This window comes from Aphis gossypii, unplaced genomic scaffold, assembly GCF_020184175.1.
Source record: "Aphis gossypii isolate Hap1 unplaced genomic scaffold, ASM2018417v2 Contig00368, whole genome shotgun sequence".
NCBI classification, from domain to species: domain Eukaryota; kingdom Metazoa; phylum Arthropoda; class Insecta; order Hemiptera; family Aphididae; genus Aphis; species Aphis gossypii.
This window is the reverse complement of record NW_026083081.1, coordinates 1-12,999: the sequence shown is the minus strand read 5'-3', so window position 1 is coordinate 12,999 and position 12,999 is coordinate 1. Positions and strand designations below refer to the sequence as shown.

The following is a 12,999-nucleotide window of genomic DNA, read 5'->3' as shown; positions in this document are numbered from 1 at the left end:
GTGCGATCCACATATCAATCGATGTTGTTCAAGTGCTAACTGGCCATTTAGTTTGTATTTTAAATTATGTTGATCAAAAGAAGTAAAGCATCGTTTGCAGAAATAAACCACATGACCATGCAATGTTGATTGTGACCGTATTAAGCGAGAAAATTTTGATATTACATAGTGGCTCTTTTCCCCGTCATTAAATAAAATTATATCAAAGTGATCAGTTTCCTCGTCATCTATAACTCTTAATGGGAAAACGTGGTAATTTTTACATTTTGGTGTAGATTGATCTATTTTTTTTAATACCATAAAGATTTACAGACACATTATTATTATTTTTTTCAAAAATCTTGATCTTGTCCCACGGAGTTGGATATGACAATCCTTCAAAATTATATTTATTTTCATGACGATAATAATTATTTCCGACACGATATTTATTGAAACCCGTAACATGTTTTGCCAAAATGGACCATTTAAAACACTTCTGGTCGCTATTTTGAGGGTTAATTGTTGCTCGTTTCTTTTCAATATATGTAGGTAGTTTTATATAAGACGAACCACCAGTGGCAAAATTGTTTATCCCATCATTATCATTGTAATCTTCGTTGTTATCTTCATCATTATCATGATCATTATTATCAATGTATGCGCCCAACACTATGGGCCGAAGGACCACTCGGTACTGACCGAGAACAATGTAGGCCAAAAATCGGCCAACTCTGGTTCTAAACGCCGATTTTGTGGCTGGTAGGCAACCGAATATACTCGCGCCTTATATTTTGAAAGTAGGCAATATATGTGCGCTCGTCGACAACACGGCGGAACGGGAGAGAAATATATATATGTGAGAAACAAGGGAAGTAGGATAGTACAATTTATTTATTTAGGGCTGAGGGGCCCTGTGGTCGATCCGGTCTGGTGCAATGACCACAGGGGGGAACTATCAATGGGACAACTTAAAAACTACTTATAAATAAGGCAGGTGTTGGCGGGCTGGTGACTGGTTGGCTGGTGACGGGTACAACTGGACGACCGGGGCGGCCTCTCACACAACCCACAGTGGGTGCTGGCGGTCTTACGCGGTGACGCTCTCAGTGGTGGTACTGCCGTGGTGGTGAAGTCTCGTCACACAGTACTCGGAAGACGCTGGCTATGGTGAATGAATGGATGAGGTGGTGATATGGTGAAGAAACTTACGAAGTGGGTCGTGGTATGAGGGTGTTTATTTTGATTCTTCACAATGAAGATAGTCCGTGAGTGAAAGATCACGGAATAATAATAATACTAATGAATGGACAATACGTTATTGCGCTCAATGCGACAAAAAAAACATAAAAAAACGAAAACCGTACATAAAGAGTCCGTAAATAACAATTATAATATTACAAAAAAAAGGGCGTTGGCCGCAGAGTACAAAACAATAATGATAATAATTAACGAGTGACAAAGAAAAATAATACGAAAATATGATAATAAACATATGCGGAAAAGGCCGACCAATAATTTAAATAATATAATAGGAAAACAAAGAGAATAAATATATAGATAGTATAATATTAAGATAATTGACAATTAACACGTAGAGGATGGAGTGGAGTGAAGGAGACGGGAGAGAGATTAGGACGGCATCGTCGAGCACATCGGCTCGACAATAAGCGATTAGCTTTTGGCGCGAACAATCAATATCATCGTCACCTCCATTATTATCATTATTATCAATATAATCGCCACCTCTATTATTATCATTATTATTATCAATATTATCACCACCTCCATTATTATCATTATCAATATTATCACCACCTCCATCATTATCATTATCAATATTATCACCACTTCCATTATTATCATTATCAATATTATCACCACTTCCATTATTATCATTATCAATATTATCACCACTTCCATTATTATCATTATCAATATTATCACCACCTCCATTATTATTATTATTGTCATCCTCATCATTATCATCTCTAATTATGGGTAATCGAATGTCAAGTATGTCACCGGTGGGTGTATACTTATATACTGTTAATAATAAGCCACCGATACATTGAAACATATAACCAGATCCTTTACCTAAATATACTTCTTCCTCATTCAACTAATTTTCAACCATACGCGTTAGTGTATGGGCGTACGTTAGAAATACCGATTAAATTAAAATCCGAACCAGAGCCGCAATATAATTATGATGATTATTTATATGATTTGAAACAGAGTATGCAAGTGTCGCATAAATTAACAATAGAGAAGTTAATTTAACACAAAGTAAAAAGTAAGGACCGATATGACAAAAATGAGAATCCTGTAAATATACACGTGAAAGATTTAGTACTTATAAAAGATAACACATATAAAAACAAACTTATTCACTATGGTTAGGACCATATGAAGTAATTGAAGTAATAGGAGATGAAAATATAGTTATACAACGTGGCCGACGAGGCATTACCGTACATAAAAATAATGTAAAACGGTATTATAATGATAAAGCAAATGATTAATTAAATATAAAATTATAGTATAAATGAATAGATTAAGGAAATTTGTTAAAAAAAAATAATAATTAATGATATGTAATAAACTAACAAACCATATAACTAGATGTTATTAAGTAGTACTATAACGAAGGTATAATTTTTACTTTTAGATTGGTGATGATGGTTGGACTTAACAGTGCTAATGAAATAAATTCATCGGAATATTATACATATGTACCCTATGAACAATCCAAGGTTTTTTATTATGAGAATTTAGGCCTCACTAAGGTGATAGGAGAGATAACGGTATACGTATTTTTCACTTAAGGAGTATAATACAAAGTATGACTTATTAGGTTTGAAAATGAAAAATATAACAAATATATGTACTGACAAACGTCATATAGATTTGTGTGGGAAATATCAAATAGTAATAACTGATTTATATGATGAAATAACTAATCAAAAGGAACGATTGTATATGTCATTAGGAGGTAGTGTTAATCAAACCTATGTTTATCAAGAAAATAAACGAAACAAAAGGGGATTAATAAACTTTGTTGGTAACGCCATGTATACATTATTTGGTGTATGTGATGATAAATGTGCAAAGAAAACTAGAGAAGCAATCAAACAAACAGAGGAAACAGGAGCTAATATTTTACACATAGTGAAATCACAAACAAAGGTAGTAAAAACAGCAGTTAAAAAGATTGCTAGTTCACTAAATCAAACAGAGGCACTATATAAAGAAATATCAACTAAAGAACAAAAATTACATGAGATAATTACAGAATATAACTGATGACGTATTAGATTTACTATTGGCTGGCGAAGTCCATAATCTATACACTATAATAACTAATCAGTATGCGTATGAAACCTCAACGTTGGAACAGATAATAACAGCTGCAAGAGAGGGGTTAATACATCCAAGTCTTATGACACCACAAGAACTTGCATCAACATTGAAAACAACAGAACGAACAATTAAAAAACAATATGCCATACCTATGGGAACAGAAGCGTCAGAATTAAGTACATTTTTAAAAATAACAAAAATAAGCGTATACTATGAAAATGAACAATTGGTATTTATTACAAGAATACCATTGGTTGTCGATGTAGAACTTTCATTATATAATATAATACCTTTACCAATAAAATTTGTTGAAGATGGAGTTGACTCATGGTATATTTCCACAACTACATATACTTACGTTGCAATAACTAAGGATAGAAAACAATTTACTACCTACACGGAAAAAGAGATAAAAGATTGCATTGAAACAGCAATATACAGAATATGCTAGGCTACACAGCCAATGTTAGATAACAATGTGTCACGTAACACAAATAATATAATATATATTTAATATAAATAATAATAGGAAAAAGAAAAAAAAAGAACAGCGAAAGAAAGAGAACAACAACAAATGTATATAACGACAGAACGAACTACTATAATAATAATAATAATAATAATAGTACGCGAACTGTGCGTCCGAATGACAAGTATATATATATAATGTATAAATCGGAGGTACGAATAGACAGAATAAGAAAAGTATATATATATATATATATGATAATATATATAGATAATAGTTAGCAACTAATAAACAAAAAAAACAACTGTCGCGGAAAAGCTTAAAAGCACGGACTTTAGGTCGAACGGCGGCGGGCGGTGATCGATCGTAACGAACGGTTAACGATCGACAAAAACGCCGTAGAAGCTCTAGGTGGTCGTCACCCACGCCGCGGGAGCTTCGGGGCTCATCGCCGACTCAGAAACTGGTTCGATTAATCGCTCGGGTGTCCCGATTGATTATCGAACGAGTGGTGATACCTAGGCAAGGGGGTCTAGCGGGTGAGATCGCGGTATTCGTGCGACACGACCGTGTCAACTCTCCCCCCCTCCAAGCTGATAGACACCTTTGTCTAGAGCCGTGCGGTGCCATCGGGTGCCCCGGGCACCTACAGTTGCGATGGGGGAACTGGCGATTACCGCCCAGTTTCCCACTTGCCAAAACTATTCCCAGTATAGGGCCTCGATATCGACAAGGATGTCGTCACCGCCCACCACCATTGGTTCGTGTGGCACGACCGTTGGAGGAGGGGCCTGACAAGCATCCTCGTCTACGCTTGGGGTCCCCTCCCGGGGAATAGCGTCCACTGGAGTTTCCGGCTGCCGTTCCAGGATCGGGGCTGGAGGCGGTGGCTGTGTCCGTGGTGGAACGCTTGGCGGCTGGGCCCGCGGTTGAACAGCCGTCAGCTGCGTTCGTGGTCGGACGGTTGGCGGCTGTGTCCGCGGTCGGGCGGTTGGCGGCTGTGCCCGTAGTTGAACAGTTGCCGGCTGTGGCCGCGGCTGGACGGTCGGCAGCCTTCGGCGTTGTTGCTGGCTGGGACGTCTGTGCACCGGTGGTAGGGCACTGGACAGCGCTGGTCCCTGCGCTGCGCGTGCCGGTGGTGGTTGGCGTGCCGGCCGTGGTTGTGGCTTCGCCGTTGGTGCCGTGGTCGCCTTCCGGACCGTCCGCTGGGTGTGGCGGACTGGCCCCGGTATGGGCCGACGGTCCGTCGGTGCCGGTGGACTCGCCGGTGCAGCCCTCGCGGGCTCGCGCCACCCGAGCTCATACGCCGCCCACAGACGAGGGTGGGCCCGTAGCTCCGCCGTGTCCACGTCGCCGATCTGCTGGACCGATAGTCCTTGCGGTGCGTCCGGAGGGAACTCTGCTCCCAGCCCGATCAGCGTCGCCCTGGTCTGCCGCAAGAGGTCGAGTTGGGAGGTGGTCTGCCACACCAAGTCCTCCAGACTCGTCCGCATGTGGCCTCGGCTCGGCCGCCACCGGCTGTCCCGGCCCGTCAGCTGCTCCTCACCTTCGCGTGACATCTATACGGGGATAGTATGGAAACATAAAAAAAACAATAATCGCGGTTAATGGTGGTACCCCCACGCAGGTTCCGGTGAGCTACCGTAATACCACCTTTTGTTTTCACACGACTTGGCCGATTGCGGAACGAGTATCACTTCGGGTACGCGGGTTTCAAACTGGAGACGTGCACTTTGCGCGGTGGGTTCTGATCTGTCCAGAAAACCCCTTTCCCCAGTTTTTCTTTAAGTGTGACGGGACCCGTCCACTTCGCGGCAAACCCCGCGTGGAAACCCTGATCGGCTTTGGAGAGTGGGTATGCCTTAACGAAAGCCCGGTCCCCGGCGGCAAACGCTCGCCGGTTCTCCTTCGATTTCTCGGCAACCGTGATGATGTCCGATGTTGCCGGAACCCGCGGCGTACTATCGGACTTCACGATTAGTGCCCAATCTCCAGGACTTTTGGTTTCGTGTCCAAACACCGAAACTGACGGTGAAACGCCGGTCCTGTCGTTCTTCCGGTTGCGCAATGTAAACAGAACCACGGAGAGTTTCTGGTCCCACGAACGATGACTATCGTTCACCAGTAGTGCCCGAATGCCCTTTTTCAGCTCCTGATTACGCCTTTCTACCGGATTGGCCCTCGGGTGGTATACTGGGGTAGTCCAACCCTTCACCCCCCATCGGTCGAGTGCTTTTGTCCACACGTCCGAGGTAAACTGAGGGCTATTGTCGCTTAATAGCACCCGTGGGTAACCGAATCTCGCGAACAACTCCCTTTCCAAGGTTTGGGTAATCACGGCGGATTTTGCCGCCCCCAAGGGATACGCTTCGACCCACCTGCTGTGACAATCCGTGGCTACTAAGATGTTGGTCTTACCCCGACTTGTGCGCGGATAAGGTCCCATCAAATCGACACTAACCACTTCCCATTGTTGGGTTGGTTTTCTAGGACGTAACGGGACATGGATTTTGTTATTTAATGGTTTGGTACACACGCATATGTGGCAAGCTGCTACGTAGCGCCGGGTAGACTCCCGTACCGACTTCCAATAAAACCTATTTGTTATCGCCCTATATGTCTCTTTCCATCCCGGATGTCCTGCCAGGACGTGGTCGTGATAACGCCACAGGATATGCTCCTGTTTGTCAACGGGTACCACCACCATGTACTTCATCATATTATCCAAAATATTCCCTACTTTCCTTTTCTTAAGGAGACCCTCCTCATAAATCAGATTATCGAATTTTTCAAGTCGATTTAGTCGCGTGTTACACGCCGGACTATCTGACGTAAAGTTGGACACAATCTCTTGGATCTTGGGGTCCTCACCCTGCCAATCAATTAATCTCTGAAGGGAGATGGGACTCGAGTTACTCGAGTTCGAATGAATATGATAAATCTGTTCTGGTTCTCTACTTCCGACTACTATGTTACTCGTTGGAAAACCAACCAAATTTTCCTCCAACGCGTCCTCGTCCAACGTAGAACCGTCTGTCGGGAATCGAGATAACATATCGGGACCCTCATTCTGTACTCCGGGAACATGTCGAATAACGAAGTCTAGTGTTCCTAACTGCAGCGCCCACCGGGTTAGTTTACTGTTCTTATCTTTCGCCCGGTGTAGCCACGTTAGCGCCGAGTTGTCAGTATAAAATTCGAAGGTACGAGATTCCAGAAATGGTCTAAATTTATCAATCACCCAAATTAACCCTAAGCACTGTTGCGTCCCGACTAGGTCGATTCATGCATCAACGTACAAAATGAATACGTCGTGTTGTTCAAGTAATTGTTTATTAAAATAAGTCTTGCACGAATACAAATATTATAAGCTTAATGTAGAATATATAAAATAAGATGGTGAGTGGTGTTACGACCTGCCTCAGAAACTGATATCAAAATGACTTGAGTGGTGTTACGACCGGCCTCTGAGTGTCATAGATATCCCTATTCGTTGGTTATACAGTAACCGTCTGTCGAGCTCTTGTCTCGATCCCTCTTATATATGATTTCTTACAAGAGTGGGCGATGACTTCGTCATACGAGGGGTCCCGGAACGACTGCTTGTGTATTCTTACCCATGATTCTTATCGAATCGTTAAGACACCGAGTTTCGACTTTTGCAAAGAGACGTGTGAATTTACTTTAATTGTCAAATTATTATATTAATATAATATTCTACTCTCTCGTGTCCTGTACTCGTGTGCCTGTGGTATTAATTTTACAAGTTAGGAAATTTGACATTGTATGATCTTATGCATATAAAATAATCGATACGGACAGTATAGGTCCGTAACAGCACTCACACTCTACCGCAGCGTACTTGCGTTGCGTTTCGCTTAGCTTTTTACTGGCATAGGCATTAATTTTCTTATCCAGGTCACTACCTTGTTGGAATAGAATTGCGCCAACCCCTATCTCTAATGCGTCCGTTTGTAAACAGAATGGTTTCGAAAAATCGGGGGAGGGGGGGGGGGTTAATTTTGGGGAGTCGTATAACTTTTGTCTAATGATATCAAAAGATTCCTGCTCGACTTTAGACCATCGCCATCTGACACCCTTTTTAAGTAAATTAGTTAGGGGATTAATTATGTCGGCGTAATTGTGTACAAACTGATTATACCAGTTGCACACGCCCAAAAACTTTCGTAACGTCCGTACATTTTTGGGTAAAGGATGGTTTAAGATTGCCTCTAACTTTTCGGGTTGTTTGTTAATGCCATCCGCATCGACGATATGCCCTAAGAATGAAATTTGGGTCTGCCCAAAATGACACTTTTTCGGCTGACAAGTTAAACCACTCCTATGTAGTCTCTCCACTACTTTTTCTACGTGTATGAGGTGTTCTTCGAGATCGTATGAATAAATAACGATGTCGTCGAGATACACCTCCACAAAGTCACCTATCAGCCCCTTCAATACCTCACCCATCAGGCGTACGAAAGTCGCCGGAGAGTTTTTCAGACCAAACGGAAGTACTCTAAACTGAAATAACCCCCTTTGAGTTCGGAAAGCGGTATACTTTCGGGCTTCAGGTTTTAAAGATAGTTGCCAATATCCGGATTTGAGGTCTAACGTAGTGAATACACGTGCACCTTTCATACCGCGAACCATTTCATGGAGATTCCCCATTGGTTGCGCGTCCGAGATAGTCGCGTCGTTCAGTCGTCTGTAATCTACACACAGACGAAACGACCCATCTTTCTTTTTTGCGAGTACCACTGGTGACGACCAGGGTGAAATACTCGGCTCTACCAACCCCTGCTCCTCCATTTCCCGCACCATGTCATTAATATAATGCTGTTTTTCTGGTGGATATGGATAAGGACGCAGTGCCACCGGCGACGTATTATTTAGTTGAATGTCATGTTCAATTAATTTAGTCCTGCCTATACTTCCACTAAAAACGTTTGCGTACTTGGTCAGTATTGTTTTCATTCTCTGTTCGTAGTCGGGTTCACCCGTAAATAGTACTTCGGGAAAATCGGGAAGGTGGGTCGGTGGGGGGGTTGCCTTTTTTCCAGCACACGGATGCGCGCTGTCTAGAGCCCATATAAATCGTATACGTCGTATAATCCAACGATACTTGATTTTGGACTAGAAAGTCATGACCTAATAATACATCACTGAACAAATCATTTAGTACGGCCGCTCTAAAAGTGAATTCCAAATTCGAAATTTTAGTCTCAAACGAAGCTTCACCGCTCGTATTCGTTGTGCGACCGTCTGCTAACCTCACCACCGCAGTGGTCCTTGAACAGTATGTGCCATATTTTTCTACTACCCAGGGCTTCACGTAGGACTTTACAGCCTGAGAGTCTAGTAACGCAGTCACGTACCACTCGAAAATTCTAATTCAACCGCGGGTGTTGGTGTGTCACCCATACAATGTCCCGATGGAACGGTTGTTGTATTTTGATTCATAGACATTTTCGTATCTAAATCCGAATTCATAGATTTCGACGACGCGCGAATTTTCTATTATCAGAACCGAATAGACTGGAAACTGGTGGTCCGGTGACAATTGTTCCCAAAATTTCTCAGGACACAATATATTCACCCCCGGATAACCCACTCCAAGTGTTGTGACGTTGGTAGGCGTGTACATAGAAAAGGTTTTAACCCCTATGTCGGGCACAGTATCGGCCATAATGTCAGTGAAATGACTATCAGATCCGATCTTGCGTTCCTCCGACGGAAAAATGTTTACAGGCGCAATGTCCTGGTCCACACTAAAAATGTTTTCAAAATCGCAAATTTCTATTGAAAATTCCCTCCCTTTGTCCTCCCTCTCCCTACATGGTGTATATGTTCCTTGGTCAGTCACTACCAATGTCGGCGAGTTTGGGATAGAAGTTCGGCGTGATTTTCTATTTGAAATATTGCGCGTTTCTACCGATGATTTATCTTGGTCAGATTTATTCGGAATCGCGGAACTTAATTGAAAAACATTTCTTTCGAGTTTGGGGCTGCCAGGATTTATTTTCGGGACGACTTGTCGGTCTTTCGGTCGGCCCGACGGTCGTTTCCCGATTTTCTTTCCTTATTAAAATCGTTCGATTTTGCCTTATCGACGCGATTTTCGCAAACGTTCGCGTAATGCGGCCCCCTGCACTCATAACACACCACCCCCTTCTTAGGTGGGTGGGGGTCCTTGGGTCCTCCCGAAGGTTTAACTGCCAATTGCGACCTCTTCGCTGCAGTTTGGTCCGGCGCGGCGGTAACCGACCGCCGCGGTCCGTCCAATTGTTTTGCCACCCGTCGAAGGTCACGGAACGTGTGCGGGTTCGCGAGTCGGACAAGTGAGATAAACTCATCACGAGCGAGACTACCCACGATTTCCACGATATCCGCCTCCGGAAGTTGTAGCTCAATACGCCTAGCCAAATTATATTTGTAAATACAAAAATCTGTTAGGGATTGTTCCGGTCGCTGACGCACGGACATTAACTCCGCCATCAACTGCGACCGAATAGCCGGGCTGTCCCAACGGTCCGCGAATTCGATTAAAAATTCGTTCCACGATAACCCCAACGATTTTACCATTTTATACCAAGTAGCGGCGGACTCGCTTAACTGGTCTTGTATCAATCGTACCCATTCGGACGGTGGAACGCCGGAATTACGGAATACCGACTCGCAACTCTCGATAAAGTTTTTCGGGTCCTCGTATTTTTTTCCGGCGAACTGCGGTGGAGTTAATTTAAAATTAAAACTAAAGGTCGGATTTCGCGTACTCGCGAAAGTCTCCGGTTGCCCTGTACACCGATCCGAGTAGTGGGTTTCGTTATTATAATATCGATATTGTAATATAATTATTATTATATTTTTACCGTATTTAATTATTAATAATATTTAAATATTTTTATGTATGATAATAATAATATTATTTAACAAATATAATAATTAATTTATTATAATATTTTTGGTCTTAAAAAAATTGAATTATAATATTATATTATTTACTAAAGGTATAGTAATAAGCCGTTTTTATTACTTTAGCGGATGGCCACAATAATCATCATTTGTTGTCAGAATGTTAAATTTAAAAAAAAAATTAATATTTTAAGCATACCTAATTATATAATGTTATAAATAAAACACCGTATTATTCGGTATATGCGCTGAACTTGGCGGGCAGCTAAAAAGAGAATGAATTAAATATGAATATAACTAGCTGACCCGACACGGCGTTGCCCGTGTGTTACTTTCTTTTTTTGCATTTTCGTATACCGTGTGAGTTTTTAATTTAATCGTATTGATAGTGTTAATATTGTTACAGCAACTATTTATAAACAAAAATTCCATCGTAAATTTTAGCTGTCCCACCCGGCGTTGCCCGCGCAAAAGTCACCTCAGGTGAAAACCGAGATTTTTTTTATATTATATTAATAATAATAATAATAGCTGACCTGGCAAACTTCGTATTGATTACTTCATGTTTTGCACTTCGTTGCCCGTTAAAAATGCCAATTCCTTATGACTCAGACTTTGTTCAATACGTTATTTAATATTCGATGGATGATGTTCTAGATTTATCTTAAGTTTTCTGTTGCCCGGAATAAAAATTCTGATTCGCAGCAGTACATTATCAGGTAGGCAATCTACCTGCGGTAGATCGCGGACCTAGTGGTATTTGTACGTAAGTGTATGATTTAACTCTAATAAGGTATCAAAGTTATACTAAGTTTGACATAATACGGTAGATTAATATAATCAATTAATACATAATCCTAACCTAGGTTTTGATTCTCAAAAATCTTGAATAACCCGGCTTTGCCCTTGTACATTTTTTTGTGTTACCTACTATAACTTTTATTTTATCAGTTTTTATATTTATTACAGTCTGCTTTTAGATGTTATGTTGATCCTTGGTTGGCCATGTATTGTAATATTGTAATTTGTCGGCAAAAAATACTTAACACTATGGTGTTATAAAAACCAAAAAAAAAATATAATTATATTGAAATATTTTATTCATCTCAATAACTCTTTATAAACAGTATTTTTGGTACTACCTTTTGGGGCTAAAATAAACAAACTACTGGCAGAGCTTACTCTAGAACATGTGATATAGAACTGTCCATGTGAAAAACATTCTTCTCTCAAGTCAATCCCTGTCATGCTTAATGATTGTCCTTGAGACTTATTAATAGTTATAACAAAGCAAGCTTTGAGAGGGAATTGTATTCCTTTTAATTCAAAGGGATAATCAGTTGGAATTTTTTAATTCTAGGGATTAAAACTATATCTCCTCTAGCGCTTCCAGTGATAACTATAGCGTTTATTACATTAGAGCTTTAACTTGCAATCTTGGTTACTTTCTGATCCAAATTTTTCATACAGTTCATCATTGAGGTACACCTCAATAAATACCAACAATAATTGTCCTGCTGCCACCAGCTCACATTCGACAACCATATTAATTAGTTTTTATTAATTTGTAAGAATTTAAACAATTTTAGATAAGAATTAAAAATAACCGTACATAAACTGGGGTGCGCATATGAAGACGCATTAATAATTAATATTCGAAAATAATAAGTAAAACACCTTGTCCTCGTGTATGCGTAAATGCGTAGAGTATTTTACGACTTCATGTTATCATGTTTTTATACATAATAATTAGCTGTAATAATAAAGTGATAAATGTGTTAACACATAAATCAAGTTGTTATAGCAACCATTTATAAACAAAAATTAAAAACAAAATTTCCATCGTAAATCTCAAAATCCCCGTTTTAGCAACCCTTTAAAATGCGAATTTTGAAAAATCCTTTCTTAGTGCGCCTATACGTTGCTTAAGGAACCTCTGTACAAAATTTTAAGTCCCTATACCCAGCGGTTTGGTCTGGGCGTTGATGAGTGAATCAGGGCGGTCTCCTATATGTATATAGATAATAAGTGGTTGTCGTAGTGATCGGCCGACGCACGGCGATAATGCAAATAGACAATATGTAAATTTAGATATAACAATAATTAATAATAATATATAAAATAGTAAAATCACTACATTAAAAAAAATCATAATTAAAATAATATATTAAAAGAGCAGTAAAAAAGTAAAATTGTAAAATTAAAAACAGCTGGGTAGCTTTTTGCGTCCGAGACATTGTATTAGTACTATTTGCATTACTCTATGGTTTATA

General features: G+C 40.5%; 1 protein-coding gene across 1 annotated transcript; it reads right to left on the bottom strand.

The window, feature by feature from the left end:
- Positions 1-4,512: 4,512 nt before the first annotated feature.
- LOC126553902 (uncharacterized) lies at positions 4,513-5,370 on the bottom strand. Its single transcript, XM_050209015.1, has one exon. It carries the CDS (start codon positions 5,368-5,370, stop codon positions 4,513-4,515), a length of 858 nt encoding a protein of 285 aa, XP_050064972.1.
- Positions 5,371-12,999: the final 7,629 nt, after the last annotated feature.